At 31.1% G+C, this 23,442-nt stretch overlaps 2 protein-coding genes across 2 annotated transcripts; one reads left to right on the top strand and one right to left on the bottom strand.

Moving 5' to 3' along the window:
• Positions 1-1,562: 1,562 nt before the first annotated feature.
• LOC113863101 (UPF0481 protein At3g47200) lies at positions 1,563-3,925 on the top strand. The gene has a single exon (XM_027496523.1). It carries the CDS (start codon positions 2,467-2,469, stop codon positions 3,811-3,813), a length of 1,347 nt encoding a protein of 448 aa, XP_027352324.1. The 5' UTR covers positions 1,563-2,466; the 3' UTR covers positions 3,814-3,925.
• Positions 3,926-19,877: 15,952 nt separating this feature from the next.
• On the bottom strand, positions 19,878-20,529 carry LOC113860867 (ethylene-responsive transcription factor ERF024). Its single transcript, XM_027493402.1, has one exon. The coding sequence runs from the start codon at positions 20,454-20,456 to the stop codon at positions 19,878-19,880; it is 579 nt and encodes a 192-aa protein (XP_027349203.1). The 5' UTR covers positions 20,457-20,529.
• Between the last annotated feature and the right edge of the window lie 2,913 nt (positions 20,530-23,442).

The raw sequence follows: 23,442 nt of genomic DNA, 5'->3' as shown, positions 1-23,442 counted from the left end.
ATTTATTTATTTTTTCTTTTTAAACTACTAAAAATTTGAATAACTTATATACAAGATCATGTGATCATATTTTGTATAATTATTTTTATTATTAGTTATGCACATATAAATAACTTTATTTTTAATAGATTTTTCGAAAAATGAAAAAGAATAGAAATTACAAGTTTGTCAATTAAATTTTTTTAATACTTTTAATTTTATTATATTTTTTGAAAAAAAGACTCATCAAATAAAAATTATAATACTATAAAGATTTAAAATTGACATATTGTGTATATTGCAAATTATTTTTCAAATAATTTTTAATATCATTATCTCTATAATTTTTATAATTATTTTTAATAATTTAACTTAATTTTAAATAGTTACATCTATCAATGCTCACAAAAGTAATACACTAAATAATATATATAAAATATTGAGAGGAATGATATATTCAAGAATATTTAGTAACTAGATAAACAATGAGACATTAAAATTTTCATTTTTTTGGGAGTTTAATAAAGAAAAGGAAAAATTTTAAATTTTTTTATAATTTTGGTTTAAATGAAATTTTTTATTTAAATAAAAAATATCTTTTTACTGAATTTAGTTAAGCAAAATTTTTTAATTTAAATAATTTTTTTTTACTTAATCGAATTTTGTGTGCTCAAATTAATTTAAACCACCTTGTCCAGTATCGGGAAAACTGCAAAAGATCCAATTCCTTTGTTAAGTGAGTTCTTGGGCTTTTGGAAGGAATATGAGAGCTGGCGTCAGCGAGGGTAAAGGAATTGCAGATGTCGGCAGAGAAACGTGTAATTTGGAGACCATCTCTAGAAAGGGGCCATTTGATAGCGACTAATCAGTGTAATCTCATGTTCTTTACTTTTCCAAGGCCATTTGATTAGGTAATAGATAATGGACTCATCCAATTTGCATCCTTGTTTCAGGGTTTTCCTTTTCCCAGTTGTGTTAATCACTGCCGGTAGCTTCTCTGATTATGCTTTTTGGCTACCACTGAACGATCACTTTCATTTCCAAATACTTTGAATTTGCTATTGCCTCCTCGACAGAACACTTTGGATCAATAACGTATTAATGTGAAAAGGGTTTATTACAAATTAAAAAAAGGGTAATTACACTAACATAATTACACTAGATAGCTTATTCACGAAATTATTGAAATTTTCTACTGTGTTCCATATACACACCTGTGAAAGGATTGAATTTATTTTGTTAAATACTTCAAGTTATTTTAAAAATACATGAAAATATAACAAAAAGTACTGACAAATATCTATAAGATATTTAAGATATTAACAAGCTCAACTATAATAAATATTTTTATTTTTAACTTCGAAATATATATTTAGGCGAATACCAAGACAATCCCTTATTTATTACAAAGACCTATTTTATTTAAGAAATTAGACATAGCTTCTATTTCTTGAGTATAATAAAGTAATATAAATAAATGTCATTTACTTGAAAAAAGGAAAGGATGTAGCGTAATGAGCCCTAACTAAGCAAAGGGTTATGATTGGCCAATTATCTGGTTTTCTTTTTTTTTTTTAACCAAAACAAAAAAACATAGTATATGATGATCTATTACATTGCCAAAGTAGATGCATGCTTCCCTCACGAGATGCAGTATGTGGGCTACCCAATAGCTATTTGGGCCCTCAGCTTGAATAGTGAAAAAACAACAGAAAAAACTCTAATTTTTGAGCCCATTGAAATTATATGAATTTCCTCTTGGTTAATTGACCAGACGGAAAAGAGACTCGTGTGGTTAAAGAATATATGGTTACAGAGAATCCTAACATAACAAGACTCAACACCACTTAGGATGTACACACACTTACAATCACACAAATACCAACACGTGTTTTTCATCCTGCCATATTTTTGTCCATAATTATAGCCTTTAGGTTGGTCTAATGCATATGACCATCGTTCCTAATCTTTACTGATACAGATGTAATTAGGTTTTTCATTTGAAGGGGGGCAACTGGGAAGTCCAAGCTAAGGACGCAACCTAACTTTCCATGAAGCCTGGCAACACAAGGCAAGACCAGTCCCTTTTTCCCCTTTTAGTATACAAAAATTGCCGGTAGTAAACGAGTTGAAATTTCAAATATGTCAACAATTCTGGAGTCTTGACCAAGAAAGTTTGACTAATTTAATGGATGTCAATATCACATAGCCACATCCAATTGTACTGCTACAGTTACACGATACCCAAGACAAGACAATTATTTTCTGTTACTGTCTAATTTAATATCCCCATAGAAAAACAGGTCCTATTATTTTAATTTTATTTTTACAATATGATAACTGAATTATTACCATAAAACTAATCTATACTCTCTCACATCATTGGACACTCATTGCTCTCCTAATTCTTTCCCCTCTCCCTCAACCAGCAAGATCCACAAAGCATTCTCAAAATTCTACGTAACCCAGAAACAAACAAATTTCATAATGGAGGAGGAAGAAGCAAATCAACATGTAATAGATATGTGGCAGGTAGACACGGAGAGGTTAGCCTCCATGGAGCTCAAGATTGCCGAGGACCCAAAGTTGCTGAGCAAAGCCGCTGGAAAAAGATCATGTTGCATCTTCAGGGTTCCACAGAGCCTAATCGAAGTAAACGGAAAAGCCTACCAACCCCGCATTGTATCCATAGGACCCTACCACCGTGGCCAACCTCGCCTCAACATGATCGAAGAGCACAAGTGGCGTTACCTTCGTTCCCTTCTCTCAAGAACTCAAAGCAAAGGCTTGTCCTTAGAAGATTTGTTGAAAGCTATTGCCCCTTTAGAATCACAAGCCAGAGAGAGTTACTCCGAAACCATTCACCTCGATTCACACGACTTCATCGAAATGATGGTACTCGACGGGTGCTTCATCATTGAACTTTTCCGCAAAGTCGCCAAGCTTGTACCTTTTGAACCCGACGACCCAATAGTCAACATGGCTTGGATATTACCCTTCTTTTACAGAGACTTTCTCAAGCTCGAAAACCAAGTCCCTTTCATCATTCTCCACCGTTTGTTCCAACTCTCTAAACTACCAGAAGAAAAGTCAACGCCGACATTGTCAACACTCGCCTTGGAATTCTTCAACAACTCATTGCAAAGGCCAGACGAAGTGATCCTCACGACCAACCAAACCGAAACGAAAGAAAAGCATTTACTTGACTTGGTTCGTTCGAGCTTCATTCCAAGCCATGAAGAAACAGAGCCTCCAAAAAGGGTCATCACACCAACCCACGTGATCCACTGCGTCTCGAAGCTTCGACGCGCCGGGATTAAGATTACTCCCGGCAAAAGCGATAGCTTTTTGCACGTGACGTTCAGGCACGGCGTGATCGAAATGCCAACCATAACAGTGGACGATTTCATGAGTTCTTTTTTGCTAAACTGTGTGTCATTTGAGCAGTGTTATAGCGGTTGTTCTAAGCATTTCACGACCTACATCACCCTTTTGGACTGTCTCATAAACACTTATAGGGATGTTGAGTACCTTTGTGATAGGAGCATAATTGAGAACCACTTTGGGACCGAAGGTGAAGTTGCGCATTTTGTTAACAACGCTGGAAAAGATGTTGCTGTTGACTTGGATTTGAGTTATTTGTCTCAGTTGTTTAACGATGTCCACAAATATTACCAAAATAGTTGGCACGTGCAGTGGGCTAGCTTCAAGTACACTTACTTTGATACGCCTTGGTCGTTTATCTCCGCTCTTGCTGCGTTCATTTTGTTGGTTCTTACTGTCGCTCAGACCTATTTTGCTGCTTATCAGTATATTGTACCCCAAAATTCTTGATCACACCCTCCACTTTTGCGTTTGGATAACAACATAAAGTTTTATCTCATGTAACCCGAATTTAAATCTTTTGGCCTGTTAAGATTGTCTGGTGTCTGAGATATTGGTCGGGATCTGGTAATTCTTGATTTGATATGTAATAATTATTAAAATTTATAGGAAATTATTTATCATTCAGTCATTTTTCTACTTCCAAATTTATTTATTCGTGTTTATCTAGAAATAAGTTGCAAATTCGATTGATTGAATTAATTTAATTAGTTCTTTTCCCGCACTTAGGGATCAGGGACGATTTCTAGTTGTTATGGGTGAATTTCAAGACAGGTGAGGGTATTCAACTTTGTAATTTATGTTAATATCAAATTGCTTCCCAGTTCCCTCTTTTAAACACAATCTCACCCATTACTAATTCTATTGCGAATTACGTGTTGTGTACGTAGACCTCTTAAACACGTTATGAGAAATCCAATAGGGAGAAGAAAGGTGACAGCTGCCTAAATTCAAGACAAGGAGAAAAGTAATATATTGCCCAATGATTTGAACGGGAGTTGATGATGAAATTCGACGAGTATCCCAGATGAAATATTGACGGGGAGAAATTTTCCCCCTTTGGTTTGGCCAAAATTTAAGAATATTTCTATAGGTTTCTGTGTGGTATTTGAGTTTGAAGATTCAAACTAGATGATAAGAAACGTGTCAAATTAATATTCCTTAATCCTTCTTAAGTGCTTAACTTCGTGGAAGGTTTTGAGAATCTAAGGGGTAGTTTACTTTCTCCATATCATTCAATCTTATTGGCCCAAATGATAAAAACACAAAATGATCCGTTGTGCAAGACATAGTCCACCTTTGCCCATCAACTTTGACATTAGAATCGTAAACTAGTTAGTACCATTCCCAGAAAGTCCAAGGATTTAAGACTCTTATATATATAGCAACAAGCCCAATGCATATGCACTTCATCGTGTATCTTCTATCACTGACCATAAAGCCTCACATTCACATTCATGCCCATGACTGCCGCAAGTGAAAAAAACTTCTTAAATCAACTTCCTCAACCGGTGAGACCCCTGAACAGTTATGACATGAGCTTCGAAACACCATCCACATCTTATCCACAGAATCTTGAGAACTCAAAATTTTCAAACGTTCCGCACCAGCAATCAACGATGGCAAAAGAAGAGGAAGACGGAGAAAGGAAATCAGGCCTTGTTGATAAGCTTGTTGATCGCGTTTTGGACAAGTACGAGAAACATTCAGCGAACTTTAGAGACCGAATAAATTCAGAAGAAATGGTTACTAAAAAAAGTAAAAGACATGTTGAATCACAAGACACCACTTCTTGCCGTGGTCTTGAGGAGCCAGTTGAAGATAAGCTTGAGCGTTTCAAGGTTCGAACCGTTGTTGCGGATGCGGAAGAGGTTGTTAAAGAGGACGACCAGAAATGAGACTTTGTTAGCTGAACTTATTTAATTTTTGCATGTACCTTATTTTTCGATTATTTTTACCATATAATGTAAGAAAAATAAAACAATTATTTAATTCTTTTCACGCCCACGTTGAGAATTTTTTCGAATTGCTCTATCGAATCACACCATAGTTTGCGAAGATTGATGATTATTAAGGGCATGTTTGTATATTCTATAAAATTAATTTTGTTTGAAGCTAAAATTTATAAAAGAAAAATGTTAACATGCATCAGTATCCATGCTTAAAAAATTATACATTAATTTTAAATTAAAAATTAAATATGTACTCACCAACATCAAACCAAAAAGTATCACGTGAAATTGGTAGTTAGAGAATCGATGATTGAACCGTTAAATCGGGGACAGTTTCTATGATAACCAGTTCAACTTATATCCACCGTTAAAATTTCAAATTTACCTTAGCTATAATCAAACCTTGTTCCTCTAGTTGCAACGCGTGCCTTGATCACACATGTAACATCATCATTCATTGTGTTTTACATGCAAAATTTTTTTTTTTACTTTTAAATGCCAAGTGACAAAATAACTTAAACAAAGTTAACTGCATAATTTTTTTTTGTCAACCTAAGGCGTAATGAGTTGATTAGAGATGGAGAGCTAAAATGGGCTTGAAAGTGGTTAATGGAACATGGGTTAGGTTAATTTAGGAAGCTAGATGTTAGCAATAAAATTCTACAGTTAATAAGTTTGGTAGACAAGGAGCATGTTGGTCAAAGCACTATCAACAGGATCAAACAACAATTATTCAAATTCAACAAGAGTATTAGCTAAGGGAAGCTTTAGGTTATGCTTTTGAGTTTAAGCAATGACTTGAAGGTGACATTTCCTTTTCTTTTGGTCTTAAAGGGAACATATATTGAGATAAATTGAGATTGGGCCTTAATTAATATTGTTATGTTGGGCTTAAAATGTCCAGCGTCTACATATTTCCAGATAAATGACAATTTGATCAAGTAAAAGGATAAGAAGCAACAACATAATTACTCCCTAGATTTTAGAGACGATAATTAAAGCTAAATATATATATTTTTTTTGTTAACAAAGTCTTTGCAAAAATCAAGTTTTGTTCTCGGACCCATTACTTCTTTTCCTCATCCTACACAAGCACTGGTTTTTTTTTTTATCTCTTCATACTTACACGCTGATTTTTTTGGGGTCCATTTTCGTACACACATACATAGATTTGGGGGATCAAAGTACCTATCGAAGGTACCCGCCACCTTTGACCGGAAAAAAAAAGGTATAACACACCTTTACATGGTCTATGCCAGTAAGCTTACAGCTCCCCATGGCCCAGAAGTGATTCCAACGTAACCAACCCACTTTATTATAGACTCACCTATCAACCAAACAAAAAAACACGAATATACACTCAAATTGACCAAAAATCTAAACAAATAATGATATACACTCACCAACCGCGAGACAGGAACAACTACTGATGCAAATACAACCTAGAGACGAAAACAAAACAGTTACGTCATACTAAAGTTCGTTTTAAAAATAATAGAGGTGTATTTATAATGATTATCAAAATTATTCTACTTTTATATTATGTATATTGCATTTATTTACTTACATCACCACAATTTCAACACACACACAATTCAGGAAAAGAAAAGACATGTTAGATATTCCTTATATTAACTGATGGGTATGTTCAAGTAGTAAAAAGACTAATTTTTCTTGAATGCGATTTCAGGCTGAAGTCATTTTTGAATGAAAAGAAAAAGATAGAACTTCATTGCATTAAGAGTACATTTGGAAATGGGGGTCAAAACAAAAAGAGAAGATAGTTTTTTATTTCAAAATTAAAAAAAATTAATATTTATATAAAAAATATTGTGAATTAGTTTATCCTCTATTCCCTTTCTTTTGAAAAAACCTCACTTGTAAATATATCCAAAGTGAATTCATAACTTAATTTAAATAAATGTGTACTACAAAATATCGAGGGTTAATATTGTTGATAAACTAGCATGACAAGTGATGATTGGTTGATTCAATATTTAAAATCATAGGAAGGTAATTATGTCCAACTACTTTTGTTGGTTTTTTTATTAGCAATTCATTTTAAATATTGTATAATTTTCTTTGAGAGTTACAGCATTTAAATTTTAAAATCAGTAAAGTCATGGTCCTTAATTTTTTGTGAAAACAAAGAAAAAGAAAAGAGCTCCAAGCACTACTGTTATTGCTTGAATACATATTCAGCTACAACAATGCTGCTATAAGATAGGACTATAAGACAACACTAGTTATTGTGGAGTCTGATGATGATCATGTAGAGGTGCCAGAGCTGGGAGAGATATATGTGGCTTCATTGTACCTAGATCATGGCGTTGGCACTCCGCACTAGTAAAGAGTTGAGAAAGATTTATGTGAAATTAGTGTACCTAGATTATTCCATTGGCACTTCCCACTACTTATTATTATGGTAGGTACCGAGCAAATTTTGGTTGAAATGTCAGGGAGATTTTACTAATACCGACAGTGACATTTGTAATGATATGAATTTTGAAAACATCATCTTTTGGGTATTCACATTAAAATTAACAGAGATAACATTTTTAGATGGAAAAAACAAGGACGCCAATTGTTTTAGGGGCACTTATAAAGTGTTATTAACCTGTCAACTTAGCGGCTTATCATAATTTGTCATTCGTCAATGATATTAATGGCAAGAAAACAATAGTGACCGATAATGTTTCTTCAAATGTCATCGTCACAACCCCCAACAACTCAAAGCATGCATAACACAATCATATGTATAAAAAAGATACAGTATATATGGCGATTCTTATAGAAGTTGATAAATATTCTTTTAATACTTTAGAGGAATTTTTGTTGCTTTTTTATTGTTAAAATGTTCCTCTTTTGCTCTTTTTATAAAAAAATAATTAATCAAGATTAATAAAAATAGTTAATATTATAAATTTATGTAATATTTTAAAAATATTTATAATAATAAATAAATATATTCGTTTATACAGATAATCAACATATACCTTATTAACATAATTTCAAAATAAATGAATATGTAAAAAAATTTAACACTTAATGTCTCTGAGAAAAAAATTATTTTTTATAATTAAAATAAGCATACTAAAAATGTTTTTTGTTATAGAAAAGACTGAATACAATATTTTTTAACATGTCTATGCATATGTATATGTGTACATATATGTATATATAATATGTTATTATTCAGTATTTCAAGTAATACATTTGGAAGTTGTAAAAGACCAATGATAGTTTGTGTTGCAACAAGAATAGTCACCCAGAGAACAGTACTGCATGACTGGTTGAACTAGTCTTTGCCTCACTATCGAATTTTGAAGAAAAATGTTGGGAGATCAATCGCACAACCGTACGCATGATCAATATGTGAATGGTCCAAGGACCAAGTTCTGACCCAGTCCATTATTTAAACATCAATAGAATTTTTTAGTGTCAATTATCTGTCAAGTGTTTGATTCATTCGTTATCTTTGATTTAGCTGGTCAACGGTCAGCCTATAACACTACGAAGCAGCCCACACGGCTATAATAGTATTACACCCACATATATGTATATATATGGCTCCGCAACCCACAGATGAACACATCGTATTCTCCACTCTACAACATTCACTATTACTTTCCGGTGGCTTCAGCATCATTTTAATTTTCAGTTTCAGTTTCATCCAAGACACATATTGGTATAATATAAGTTTCAATCTTAGAACATGGAGACATTGCAAAGTGGTGGCAGAGCTATTGAATCACACGCGGCATACCCTGATCAACCCATAGCATCATCAACTTCGCCTTGGTACAATTTCACCTCCATTAGTCCCAACGTACCTGAACAGAGCAAAGACGGTAATTATCATTCTCATAATGGCGCAGCATATCCAACCACAAGGAAACGAGTGCTTCGAATTAAAAGGGTTTATTCAAGCAGAACTCGGGGTCATTCTGGTCCTCTACAGTCTCTGGCTCGGAAACTTGATCGATTCAAGGTCCGAACAGTAGTTGTAGAAGAGACTGCAAGCGAGGAATGTAAACAAAACAAATGATTTTTTTACATCGTTAAGTATGAAACCTGTGGCGGCAGTGCATAGAAATTTAACGTGTATGAAACTTTTATCATTTATTATTCTATCCTTACTCTCACATTATGATACTAAAAAAATGTATTATCCATTAACAATTTAATGTTAAATTGACTTTCTATTTCAAAATTTTAACAAAAAAATAAATTATTAATACACGTACATTAAATTAATTTGTACTAACATTAATACAATATACTGTATTAATAAATATTTTTATTAATATATATTATCAATACATAGCAATTTCTTGTGCATTAATAAATAATATTTTTTATCATGAAAAAATTGTACATATAATTTTTTTAGAAAATTATGGTCAAATAATTTGTATGATATAAATTTCATTCTTTCTCAGGTATTGAACATAGTAAAGATAAGTTGAATATCATTTTTGCAAGGTCCACAATTTTATTATTATTATTATTATTATACGAAAAATATAATAAATATAAAAACTACTATGATAAATTACATCACAAAGTGAAAAAAAAATTAAAAAATCATTTAATAATAATTATCAAACTCAATATTTATAAAAAATTAATATATAAAAAAAGTTAAAGAATAAATTTACCCGACCTTCATTTAAAAAACTTTAATTTTCACTCTAATTCAAGTCTCAAAAGTATAATTTAAATTTAAATTTTTATTATAATCAAAAGGTAATTTATTGACTTAATAATCTTTTCTTCAAATTAGATATTGCGGTGCATTATAGATTTTCAATTAGACTGAAATTTTAAATGTGTTGCTTTATCTCATATCTAATTCATATCTCAATTTTCTAAATAGAAATAGAAATCTATTAATAACACTAAGAAAAAAAAAAGACAAAAAGAAATGAAGGGCAGCTCCATAAATATGATGAAGTAAATACTTAATTCCTCAAATGTGTTGGTTCTTAAATCCAAAGTTCACAGAGATAGAGAGTTTTATTGAGAGAAGTGTTAATTGTAAAAAATTGTTCAAATTTAAACTTTTTGCACCATTTATTTCTTTTGGCGATGTTAGTGATAATGATTTATGTTTCATTATGTTTAACAAGTCACATATTCTAATTTTTTAGTATTAATGACACATATTTTAGTGTTGATAATGGTAGAGTATTTCTCATAGCATATTTGTTCAAAATTTTAAAAAATTTATGATTAAAAAAGATATAAAAAGAATAATTCAAGCTGCTCTAACAAATATTATTATACGAAATTAGATTCACTTATAAAACAATTTATAACTATTGTGTCCAAGTATTTCTACGCATAAATTGCTATTATTAAAATTCAAATTACCACCAATTGACTTGCAAATCATAACATTATTATCACCCCCAAGTTTTTACTTTCTATTACTACTACATGTATTAACAATTTTGTACCATTGCGTTGTTGCGACTCAATTCCAAACATCACTTCTATATGTATTATCTTTGCTGTACTACTAACAACATTGTAACCATTATCATTATCACTTTATGACTCAATTCTAAACATCACTTCTATATATATTATCTTTGCTTTACTACTAACAACATTGTAACCATTATCATTACTACTTCTCACAAAGTCAGCATCATCACCAGCACCATGCTTAGAACAACTATTAATTCTTTATCATTAAGCTTAAAAAAAACTCATAATTATTGTTAACATTTCATTATGCAAAATATAAATCTGCCATAATCTTTGCACTTTGGATTGCAAGTTGAACGATGTTTCACCTTTATGTGCATTATTTTTAAATTAAAGGTTTTTAGAGTAAATTTTAAAATTTTATTTTGTAAGATTTACTGATGTATAATTATATTGCAACTAGTTTCTAAAATAACTTCTAGTATATGCAAAACCACTTTTTAAGTAAATATTAAATAATAATTTTATTATTTCATTTTGTAATTGACAACTTAAAAAAATTTAAAATAACCCAGTGAATAAAGTAAGTTCAAAGCACTAAAATTAGAATATGTAAACAAAGTTTTACATTTTGATTAAGGTTTTTGCAATTAATTCATATGTGATTAGCAGTAGCAAATTATGAATGTAATGATGCTTTGTCTTGGAAAAATTAACAAGGACAGTCTGTTCTTAAGGTTGATTTATTTGTTGAGATTTTACGTTTATTTGAAAACACATTTGATGTTAGTTGTTATTTGCAATCCATCCATCGTCTAGCTGAAAAACAATGCTTTTATCATCATAAATGATTCAATAAAAAGTAGCACTCATCAATTAGAATGGATCTTTAAAGTCCTCGTTAATCTTTTCATAAATTGTCAAAAAATGAACGCAAATGTCATAAGGTTTTATGTAATTTTCACAGTCAAGTTAAAATGGTCGTAATTTTTATAATATGAAAGTCAAGGGTTTATTTTATTTTCAATAATTGCATTATTTAATACGGGAAAAATGAAATTATATGTAGTTTATATATATATACACACACACTTAAAAATTATAGTAAAAAAATTCCACAAATATAAAAGGCAAATTTTTCTTTTCCAATTTTGTGAAAAGGGGAGATCCGGGTAAAAATAAAATCAGAGCAATTATGGTTTTTGCTCTATATAATGGGTCCATATGGCTTAGCTCTTTGGAGGGCAGGAAGACAACGAGTGGAAGAGCACAGTGGACAAATCATGTGCCATTTGTTGATTAGACCACTAATTCAGTGGGTTTTGATATGACAGATTTATAATGAATTGGGTAAAAGCAAACAATTTCAATAACAAGTTTAACATTTTCTCATTAATTTTTAGGATTAATTTTCAAAATATAAAAATAATAACTTTTCACTAAAAAAATATTTGATATATTTTTTTAATAAAGTATCATTAATTTTATATATAATAATTATTTATTTTTAAAAATTATAGAGATTAAATTTTTTTTTGATTATTTGGTAAGTTTTATAATTATTCTTTACCGTTAGGTTTTTTTAAAAAAAAAAACTTTGTACTACTCAATTAGTATAGACATTTTATTTATTATACTTATAACTTTCATATAGATAAAATAATATTAAAAAAATACTGATCTTAATTGTTACTCTAATGTGTGCCTATAAGAACCTACTGAAATCTGTTTAATTTATAAAAAAATTATTAATATATTTATTACAATTATAAAAATAAATTTTTAAATATATTAATTATAATTTTTTATATATTTATTTATATTACATTTTTTGTTAATAAAACACTCACTCATTATTCATATTATAAATACATTTATTTATCTTATATATAAGTCATTAATTTAATATTATAATTTTTTTAAAAATATATATATAAATTTAATGATATATAACTATTATTTATTAATATTTATTAATTAATTATTATTCTTATAAAATTAGGTTGGGATTAAAATTATTAATGTTTTATTGTGCATATTTAAATACACATTTAAAAAATCATTTTACAAACATAGCTGAAATTTATGACTACGTAAAACTTGCTTTATGAGTAATAATTTAAAGATTCAAATTATAGCAATTTGTTTGGATCGGAGTTAAAATTTATGTTTACTGTAATTAACGGTATTTGAATTTAGTCAATTTATCTGAATAGTTATTTTAAAATATAAGTGTAATTTGTTTAGAACTATTAAATTTGAGTTTTTATTTATTTATTTTATTATTTTCAATTTTAATTTTTTTATTAATTTAATACTTAATAGACATTTTTATGTTAAAGGATAACAAAAAAGTGATGTTTATAAAATACTTTATTTGATAATCAAAATGTTTTTTAATATCATTACTTTTAATTATTATATTTTAATTTTTATATAATTATTATAATTTAAAAAAGTAATTTTTAATATCTATTCTCAGGAGAACGTTAAAAATAGCGTTTAACTAATCTTGAACGATAAAAAAAACAACTTACTGTTTATGCTATTAAATTGTGTATGGGAAACTGCGGGAATCGGAGCATCGGGTCATGTCAGAATAAGAAAAGCGCACACACAATCACAACAGCAGTCAATAATGGTGATAATTATTAATTAACCATTGCTCATTACCTAATAATCACATCTCTTGACTGTGCCCATTAAGGGATCTCGATCTTCTATAGTAAAAAATTCACTATACCAGATTGAGTGTTAATCTCTACTTTTTATTATTCTATTTATTAATTTTTTATTTTAATGATAATGTTAATCTTACTGTAGATAATCCTATTCCGCCCATTAACGTACTTTCTTTTGTTATGTATCTACCAATTCCATTAAAGAAAGTCTTGATACCACATATGGTTAAGAAATTAATAAACAAAATTTTATTAAAAAAATACACTATAAATATATTAAAATTATACACAAATATGCTTGATTGTGTATATTTTCAAAATCCATGTTATATGATTTTTACAATGAAGACATGCTCAAATGTTTGCAGGGAAAAATTGTTGATTTGGAGACATTTAAAATAGTTAAAGATATATTATATTTTGTACCTCATTGTTAAAGGTCCTGCCTATAAGACATCTTTAATCTGCTACAATTATGTTACGGTAACATATCAAATGGCTCTATTCTTGTAGATTAATTATGTGCTATCCACATTCAAGTTTATAAAATTACATGTATCACCATATAAAAATATACGATTTATTTACTATCATTAATTTTATTTATACAAATGTTTTAGAGAGTTTTTACATAACGATATCTTGAACCCTCAATTGCTCGTGCACCAACATAATGACAACCTTCTCCCAAACTTCATTAAGGTCAACTTCATTGATATTACTAGAAAGATACCAAACAAGTTATAAAATGGTGAGTGGCAATTGAATTTTTCAAAACTGCATCCTACTATATATTCATATTATCTTTTAAATAATATATGGAAACGTGACTTTTTTTTATGTCCGCTCGATCCAAAAGCAGACATCCGTGATATTATTTGACTTTTGGACGAATTTTTCATGTTTACAATTTCATTAATACATGGCTTTTTTACATAAATAAATTAAAAAATTCATTATTCTCTAAATTTCCTAAAAAGAAATTTTTTTTACTATACTAGAAGTCAATTTAAATCGACTTTTGTTTTTATTTTAAAAATTTTTACACAGAAGTCAACTTTAATCAACTTTGGTTAAAATGGTGCCAGAAAAGAAGATAATTTAAATTGACTTGTGTAGAATTAATTTCACTTTTATATAGAAGTCGATTTAAATGAACTTTCACTAAATTATACCATTTTTGTTTAAAAAAGAAGTCGATTTAAGTATATTTTAGTTTAATACAAAAATCGATTCAAGTAGATTTCAATTTAATACAGAAGTCAGTTCAAATAGATTTCAGTGCTCATCTTTTTTTTGCCCCTATTAACAAACATACAGCTTTCTAACTTTGCATTAATTTGTTGAAAAATTCGATAGATTGAGTGTGAAAATTTTAGTAAAATGACAGAGAATAATGTTCATGTGCTTATATATTATAATGGTGAAATTGTAAACACAGTGGAGGGAGAGAAGTTTTGTAGCGATAATCAAGCTTAGTTAGTTGTTCGTCCACCAATTACTTTACTACAGTTGGAGAGTTGAATACTGGAGGAGTATGAGGGAAACAATATATAAGTCTCAAAAATATTCTACAGGATGCCAGTCGACATTGGCTTAAATGGTATTCGATATAAAAGGTGGCGAATTTGGAAAGATAAGCACATTGATCACATGTTTAGTTATTTTAACTCATTTGCTGAAGCTCGTACAATAGAGCTTTTTGTCAAACAACAAGATAATCATTTTAGCTTTGGAGGTTCAACCCCAGATCCATCACCTTCTCCATCAAATCCAAGTCCATTAGTTGAGATGTCCTATCATGACGTGCATAATTCACATGATGAGGTAGGTTCTTCAAGTTTTGAGCACTTTGTTAGACACATTGAAAAGTCATTATCACTTAATCCACAGGAAATGTGACAAGGTAGCTTGGTTGGAGATTTTGATTTTATTACGGCATAACAGGATGATGAAAATGATGAAGAGGAGGACCTTGATGATGAAGAAGATGAGCAATTGTTGGATGTGCAGAATTTGGATGAACACTTGATACCACAATCTCAATTCCAATCTCAATCTCAATGTCAACAACGTCCTAGTCACTACTCAACAATTAATTTAGATACAATGCATTGTAATGTGAGTGGATTTGGTTCAAGTTCAAGCATAGGGGGAGCGAATAATTTGTCACTTGGTCAAGTATTTCGCACCAAAGATGAAGTGATGTTTGTTGTTAAATATTACAACATCCGAAGAGATGTTTAATATAAAGTTTATGAATTTGATCACATAAAATTTTATTACAAGTGTGTGAAGTTTGACATTTACTGTAATTAGAGTATACGTGTCACTTTTCACTAGAAATTGGAGTTATGGAAAGTGTGAAAATTGACAGAACCACACATATGTGTCCTTCTAGAATCTATGAATCAACATGCTCAAATAAATTATAGTATTAGCTGTGCCCATATATATCCCATGATACAAGCAGATCTGACGAACAAAAATTAAATCTCTACAAACATCAATAGAGTCAAAGTTGAGATAAGACAACATATAGAAAAGTATGACTCACCAAATAGAAAGCTATTGCTATGATATATGGAGATTGGGAAGAATCATATAATGAACATCCAAGATAGTTAGGTACCTTGCAATCTTATATGTCAGGTACTATTATCTAAATGCAAACTGGACCATATTATGTTGGTGATGTTATAGATTCTAGTTGCTTTATGTTTCATCGTCTTCTCTGGACCTATCCACCATGCATAGAGACATTTAAATATTGCAAAAAATTGATTTCAATTAATGGAACACATTTATACGGCAAGTATAGGGCACAGAGGCAAAGAGGCAACTTGCTAGTGGTAAAAAATTTTCACAAACCTTAGGTTGTACATGGTCATCCTCATCATGTGCCTTATCTGGATATTGGCGTCTACTAGTACGTGTACCAGCAGGCAAACGACGCCTGAAAGATCGTCTATCTGGTGCTTGGGAGGCATGAAGTGCTATACCATCAGGCAAATCCCTAAGCTCTAGATCCTTTGGGGCTCCATCTAGCGATAAAAATCTATTCACTACTGACAAATACCATTGGAAATACTCGACAGAGGGATGATTATCATCAGCTAGCGGATAATGAACTTGCCGCTCCCTATGTGCCTCGCATGCAGCATGTCATGTCACATGATACTCAGGCCACCAAATATCTAGATCACCCCTTCCATCCTTAGCGTGCAACCGATCAATGTTTATGGGGACGATTGGTATGTGTTGTGCTCCACCAAATTGTCGAACCACGCGATCAGTAAGATGTCACTTAATCACAGCAAACTGGATAAGAGCAGTCACAAATGCCCATACATTAGCCTCATCATAAACAAAACGAGGTATAACATTCCTCACCTCATTATTATTGTAGGACATCCACCTAAACTGAAATAATCAATAATAAATATTAGACTAATAATCTTTATAATTGAATAGAAGACTTAGTCCCATATGTCATATTTTTACTTACTCCATTAATGCCAATTGAATCAATGATCTTCCTATATCGTAACAACTTATCTCTGTGTGATCTCATTGATGACCTATAACTTTTCCACCTAAAATGAACATAATTGAATTTCATACTTGCATATTTAACATATATAAATATACTATTATAAATTAAATGAACATACCTCAATGCTAGTAGAAAAGTAAGTAAATAATGGTGTCTAGGGGCCAATTGAAGTATTCTGTACCATGCCTAAGACTGTAGAAGGGGTAGATAACTCACAATCTCAATGACATTATATTTAACTACACGACAAAGTTCACAATAAAGAGATCCTACAACAGTAGACCCCAACTATAGTTTGTAATTAATTCCAATAATATCAATGAGAAGAGGAAGCCACTTCATATGAACCTTAAAACCGGATTTATCTGGGAACAGTCCTCCGCCCAATAGAACCATTATGTACGCTCTGGTATAACGGATAATAGTCTCCTCATCAGCATTATGGGATAATGCTCCAAATGTATCTATGAACCAGTGTAGATTTACGAAAAATCCTTTTATGTTTGCCTTTTGTGAAACTACTCCAAGTAAATCTTCACACAATGCCCATATATCTCAATCATAAAATTTATCCCATTGTCCAATGCACCCACTCACACAGAGCTTATCAACATCCAAGCCTAATTGAAACATAACATCCTCCAAAATAATCGTACATTTTACGTATGGAAGATGAAATGTATGTGACTCATAACTCCAATGCTCCACAAGTGCACTAATGAGAGTCCTATCATAATCAAATATGGGCATCATCTGAGCAACATGCCAAAAATCACTTTACTTAAGATATGGTTCTATTCTCGAATCTAAAGCAACCATCGTATTATAGGGTCTATTTTTTAAAAGCAAGAGTATGTTTAGTTTCACAATAAGAAACTCTAAAAAATGCAGATTTATAAAGTATGTTTAATTTTCTTTATTAAGTTAACAACATTTATATTCAAGTAAAATCAACAGTGTTTCAAACATACGTTTAAAAAGGTAAAAATATCTTATTTGAGGATCATATGAAGGGAAATTACACCTATGGATATATGTCGAGATCATTTTAGTTATAAAACATTACTCGGTAATTACATCCCTATTGTTCCAAATAACTACCCACACAGCAATTAATCCCTTCAAAGTTGGGGTTAAATAGAAATATAATAGCACTGACGTGAACCTTTCAAAATCAACCGATAGTGCTTTTGCTGTATTTGCACCAGCCTGTGTTTTAATCATCATATAGTATATATCTTGTTACAAACTTTCGAATTTTGCTAGAATTGCTGCGTGTTTCTGTTGAAACTACATTAACTTGGTGCGCTTGAAAGACATGCACAAGCAAATAGTCAAACATTATAATATATACGTATGGCATTACACGCATGCATATGACTTGAAAGACCAATGGCTATCAAGAGAAGGTAAAGTGTCAGCGTCGACAACTATGCTCAGTGGTACCTGTCTTTCACGTAGAAAAGGCTATGTTTGCAAGAGTGATTTATTTAAGTTATATGGTCTGTGCAGTAAATAATACTTAATTTTATTAATTAATTTAGGATAGAGTTATTTATTTCATAAAATTACTTAAACAAACTCATTGTTTAAAGAATTAACAAAAACAATTATTTTATTAAAAATTAAGGAATTGCATGTACTGATAGATAAAGAGTGCATATATAATTTTTTTCTTTCTTTAACAAAAACGTGAATCACATCTGTTAGTGTTGTTTTATAATTCATCTTTTATTTCTCTTTTTTCTATAGTTGCAAAATAATAATATAAAATATTGTATCAAGTAAAATTTCTGCCTGAAAACTCAAAAATTTCGAGAGTGACACGTCAAGAAAGGGTAAGGAGCTGGACCACATGCTTAAGTTCGACCATCTATTATCGTCTACTGTAGTCTCCAAGAAGCTAGTTGACGCTAAATTCTTGTAATCTCAATAGAATAGTAGGCTTTGGAACATGATTAATTAGGATACTGGCATCCATTAATTCTATATAGAATAAAAATCAATTCTGAATGATTAAGCTTCCTCCCACTTGCGCTCTTTTCTTTACCAAACAAGGATGTTTTTCTCACTTTCAGCTCAATTGCTCATCCTTATTCTAACCAAAGCCCCACGAGAAAATGAAGGGAGGGGAACACTAAAGCCCCACTACGAGAACACGAATTTCTTTCTCTATCCACGTAAGATTGTAACTTGTTCCACACAATGACTTTAAACTAGCTTTTGCCAAGTTGGACAAGGGCAACTTAATTCTTAGAAATAGCTATAAAAAAAGTTGTTATGTATGATCACAATAGGGATGCGTGAATCAAAGCAACCGATAACCATATTGCCCGTAAGGAATTAATTCTGAACTACTTCAAGTGAGGGAGACATTCAACTACGGTGATTTGTGAACAAACCTAAAATAAAATGGCCGGGTGCCATATTTGCTTTATCCAAGTTAAACATCATTTGTTTAATTTGCAAGATTCTGAAATTTTAAGGATTTATTCGAGAAAGTTAGAAAGAGGAGTACTTGCAAATCTACAAGCTGAAAATATTAAGATAATATACTAATAACCAAAAAGGTTATTTATAATTAACTCATTACATGACAATATAAACATTACATATTTAAGGTACAACAGCAGCATACCTGATTAAACCTAGAAGGCACTGTACATAAGGGAATATAAAAACCTAAAAGGAACGAAAGACATAGTTTCCATACACACACCACATTTCCCTCAAGTCTAAGCAAAGTCTTGATGTAAGAGTTCTCCCATAACTTATTATTACATCTTACCTTTCCTTATTACCATTTATACATTATATATATATATATATATATATATATATATATATCTTATATATAAAAGTTTAATGATATAAACAGGTTTTATCTTCTTAAGGGTAGTAAGGGAAACCCCAGAGATTAGGATCTTCACCATATTCATATTCATTACCAGCAATGTCAAAACGAGGAGGACTAAGCAACATTCCTTCAGCCATATTGACCAGAATATTAGGCATATCAAAGATCAAGTCCTCATCCACAAACTGATTCCCCCCTGAAATCTCTTGTGCGACAGAGACTGAAACGTTCCCTCCTCGGCTTCCATCAATGCCCGTTATTGCATCATTGGCTGCCCCAACAGCAGCTGCAGCACTAGCTGCAGCCATCTGAATATCACGGGCAGAGGAAGATGCAGGGACGGGCAAGGAAGAAGCGGAGTTAGGGAAGTTAAGTTCAGCATCCTTACCCTTAAGAGCAAGCGCTGCCACATCATAAGCAATAGCTGCCATTTCAGGTGTAGCAAATGTCCCTAACCAAATCCTGTTGGGCTTCTTGGGCTCACGGATTTCAGAAACCCATTTTCCACTACTCCTACGCCTCACTCCTCGATACACAGGGTGGCGCCCTGTTGCTGCAGAAGAAGAAGAGGCTCTGCTGCTTGATGCAGTGTTACCGTTGCTGGAACGCATGGTGGTGATGTGAAGAAATTGTATGTTGGCAGTTGAAGAAGGTGAGGGAATTGGTTGATGGCAGTTGGCAGTTGAAGGACGCCATTTATTGGGGTGAGAATTGTGAACGCTGGAGAAGGAGTTCTGAGATGGAAGTGCAAACCAGTTGTTGCTGAACTACGGTGTGTGAAGGACTGGGGTGTAAGCCAGCTTTGTGGTGTTGGATATCTGGGTTGGAGTTGGAGAGCGCGTTCTGTATTACAATATGAAAATTGAAAAATGCAAAATGGAAAGCTACTTCCCCTTTAAACCATGTCAAAATTATCAACAGTGATTGTGCACTTTGTCCATCAATCCATATACACATCACTAACCACCAGTTTTGTTTTTTCAACAGAGATTTGATATATTCCAGAGAATACCATTTCATCTTATTATTGTGCAACACGTTCTTATTATATAATTTAGATTGCTGACAAGAAAATTTTTCAATGGCTATTTTTTATCGGACAAGGTTTTTTTCCCTTGGTAACCCTTCTTTTTGTCTCTCCAATTTAGTAGGGTTTATGCTGCTGCTTCATTTATCAGAATTCGAAGGCAACACGTTGTTTCTCTTCGTCAGCACAAATTATTTGCAAACAAATTTTACCTTTTCACTATATATATCGATCGAAAATGTTTCTTTCTTTAACATTTTCCATGGCACCCAAGTCCCCACAATTTTAAGTGTGGGTGTGATATGAAGAGAGAAAAAAAAATATAAACAAATATATATATATATATATATTGGCATCTAAATGCTGCAGACATGTCAATTGTTGAGACTATGCTATGCATGTGCTATGATCGATCAAAATCATAAAACTAGAATGAGACAGCGGTTCGGAGTGTTGACTGTTTCTGATAGATATAGGGACTGTGATAAATATTCGGGTATCGTATTGACATTCTCTTTTTACAGATCTATTAGTATCTGTCGTAAGCAAGTAAAAGTGATAACGATTTATTGGCTTTTTTTTAATAAAATATTTTTATTTTTAACTGTTTCAAAAACAATATTAAAAAATTATTTATATATATAACATTTAAAGTTTTATAGGAATTAAGAAAATTTTATACAAAGTTATTATTTAATTTCTATTATATTTTTATTTATTATACTAATTAATATTGCACTTATTTATTTATTATTAAATGCATATAATTTATTAAGGATGAAATTATTAAAATTATTTTTTCATTAATTTTATAAAATGATAGTAAAAAATAAATAAATAAATTTAGTAAAGTATTACTATTATTATTTTTTAATATTGGTCTCAAGCACAGGAGACTTCGGCTTCAAGTCTCACTAGAACAGGAGCAAGAAATAAAGAGAAATTCCAGCATCATTATTGAGTAGGATAAATTGCCACGAGATCTCTTTGCCATTTATTTTAGGTGCATGCACCTTCTAAACTTTTATCCATGTCCCTAAGATTAATATACGGTGAAAATCCACCTGCAACTAAGAATCCCTTTTCAACAAATCACATGACTCAAATAGTTAACACAGGAGTGTAAAGCCTTAATTAATATATACATATGCGTGGGATTGATATATTAATAAGAAATTTTTTGCTTAAAATTAACCTACTGTGTATAGAATTTTTCAATTTTAATTATAATTATGAATTATGAGTATTGATTAGTTTTAGTACCTTTAAATTTTGAAACACTTGATGATCTCTCGCCTTAAACCAAAAACAAAAAATCACAATCCCTCAGTCATGACAAGTCTAAGTTAATTTAGCACCTAAGCGATCATTTGGACTACCGCGCCCGGCCATGTAAATAATTGAGAAACAACGTATAAATATTTCTAGTAGTTATGGCAATGGCCAAATTAGTTATGTTTCTCTATATCTTCTGATGTTTTGTAGATAAATAATAATAATTTTTAAAAAATTCTTTCAGCACCTGTGATTTGGTGGAAACTCTCCGTCACTTACCTGAAGGGATGGTATCACTAGCTTCAAAGGGGGTGTATATATATATAGGTTTGAAGGGTTTTAATAGTGTCTCGAGTTTTACACACATGAGCTTGTGGACAGAGTCAAAGACACATGAAAACACTTATTAGGAGGGATTAAAAAAATACCCTCCAATAAAAGTTCTCTAAGGCTTTTATCACCAATTATTTTTCACAGCCAAAACTCAGATAGAATCCCTAAAAGATTATCACGGGATAATATTTAGCAATGGTAATTAAACTTTTGTATAACTTGTTCAATGAGCTGCTTAAAAGAATTATGTTCATTGAGCCTATCTGATTAAGCTATTTGTTAATTATCTTCAAATTTTCGTATTCAATATCAGTAACAGTGTTTTTTTTTTTTTTTAAAAAAAAAAAGAGGATTCAGTAACAGTGCTGGCTTTTGACAACTATCACCCTCTCATTCTGATGGTTGAAATAAAATAATAGAGGCTGAAATTTGAAGTTTCAAATAGACGTTAACTATTCTTGAGACGGAGCAACTGCCAATGAATTGATTGAGAAAAGACATATCCGAATATGTGAGATTATTTAAGTTTCACTATTAAAAACAACTCAAAGGGCTATAAACTATCACCAACGTTACAAGACATATAAAAGGCCATTCTCAAGAATTTGATGACTTGAACCAATCCATTTATCTTTGATTTACCAAACCCTAACCACATCATTATGTTTCAGATAGTTGGATACCCGAAAGAGTTACAAAATATTTAATTTTCTTTAATGTTATGTTCCTTGTTTATCTTCTTGAAATCTTCTATATTATGCCCATTATAGTTTTTCAAATTACCCTCATAGTAACTGTATTCAAGTTTCAAAGAATTTGATGCAAAACTAAATAGGTTATAGCGGTTAAAAAAAAATAAAACGAGGAAAAGAAGCTCGATCTGTATAAAAAATGGGAATGAGTGCCCTATGCGAGGGGAGTCACTTTCAGTTGTCCATAATGGAGCTTAGCAATGAGGTTTA

This window comes from Abrus precatorius, unplaced genomic scaffold, assembly GCF_003935025.1.
Source record: "Abrus precatorius isolate BTA unplaced genomic scaffold, Abrus_2018 Scaffold3, whole genome shotgun sequence".
In the NCBI taxonomy this organism is placed as follows: domain Eukaryota; kingdom Viridiplantae; phylum Streptophyta; class Magnoliopsida; order Fabales; family Fabaceae; genus Abrus; species Abrus precatorius.
Note: the sequence above shows the minus strand (reverse complement) of the source record. Positions and strands in the feature narration are given on the sequence as shown.

What these genes read in the sequence shown, in the direction of transcription:
- LOC113863101 (XM_027496523.1), top strand. Translation starts at nt 2,467, where the DNA reads ATGGAGGAGGAAGAAGCAAATCAACATGTAATAGATATGTGGCAGGTA.
- LOC113860867 (XM_027493402.1), bottom strand. Translation starts at nt 20,456, where the DNA reads ATGCGTTCCAGCAACGGTAACACTGCATCAAGCAGCAGAGCCTCTTCT.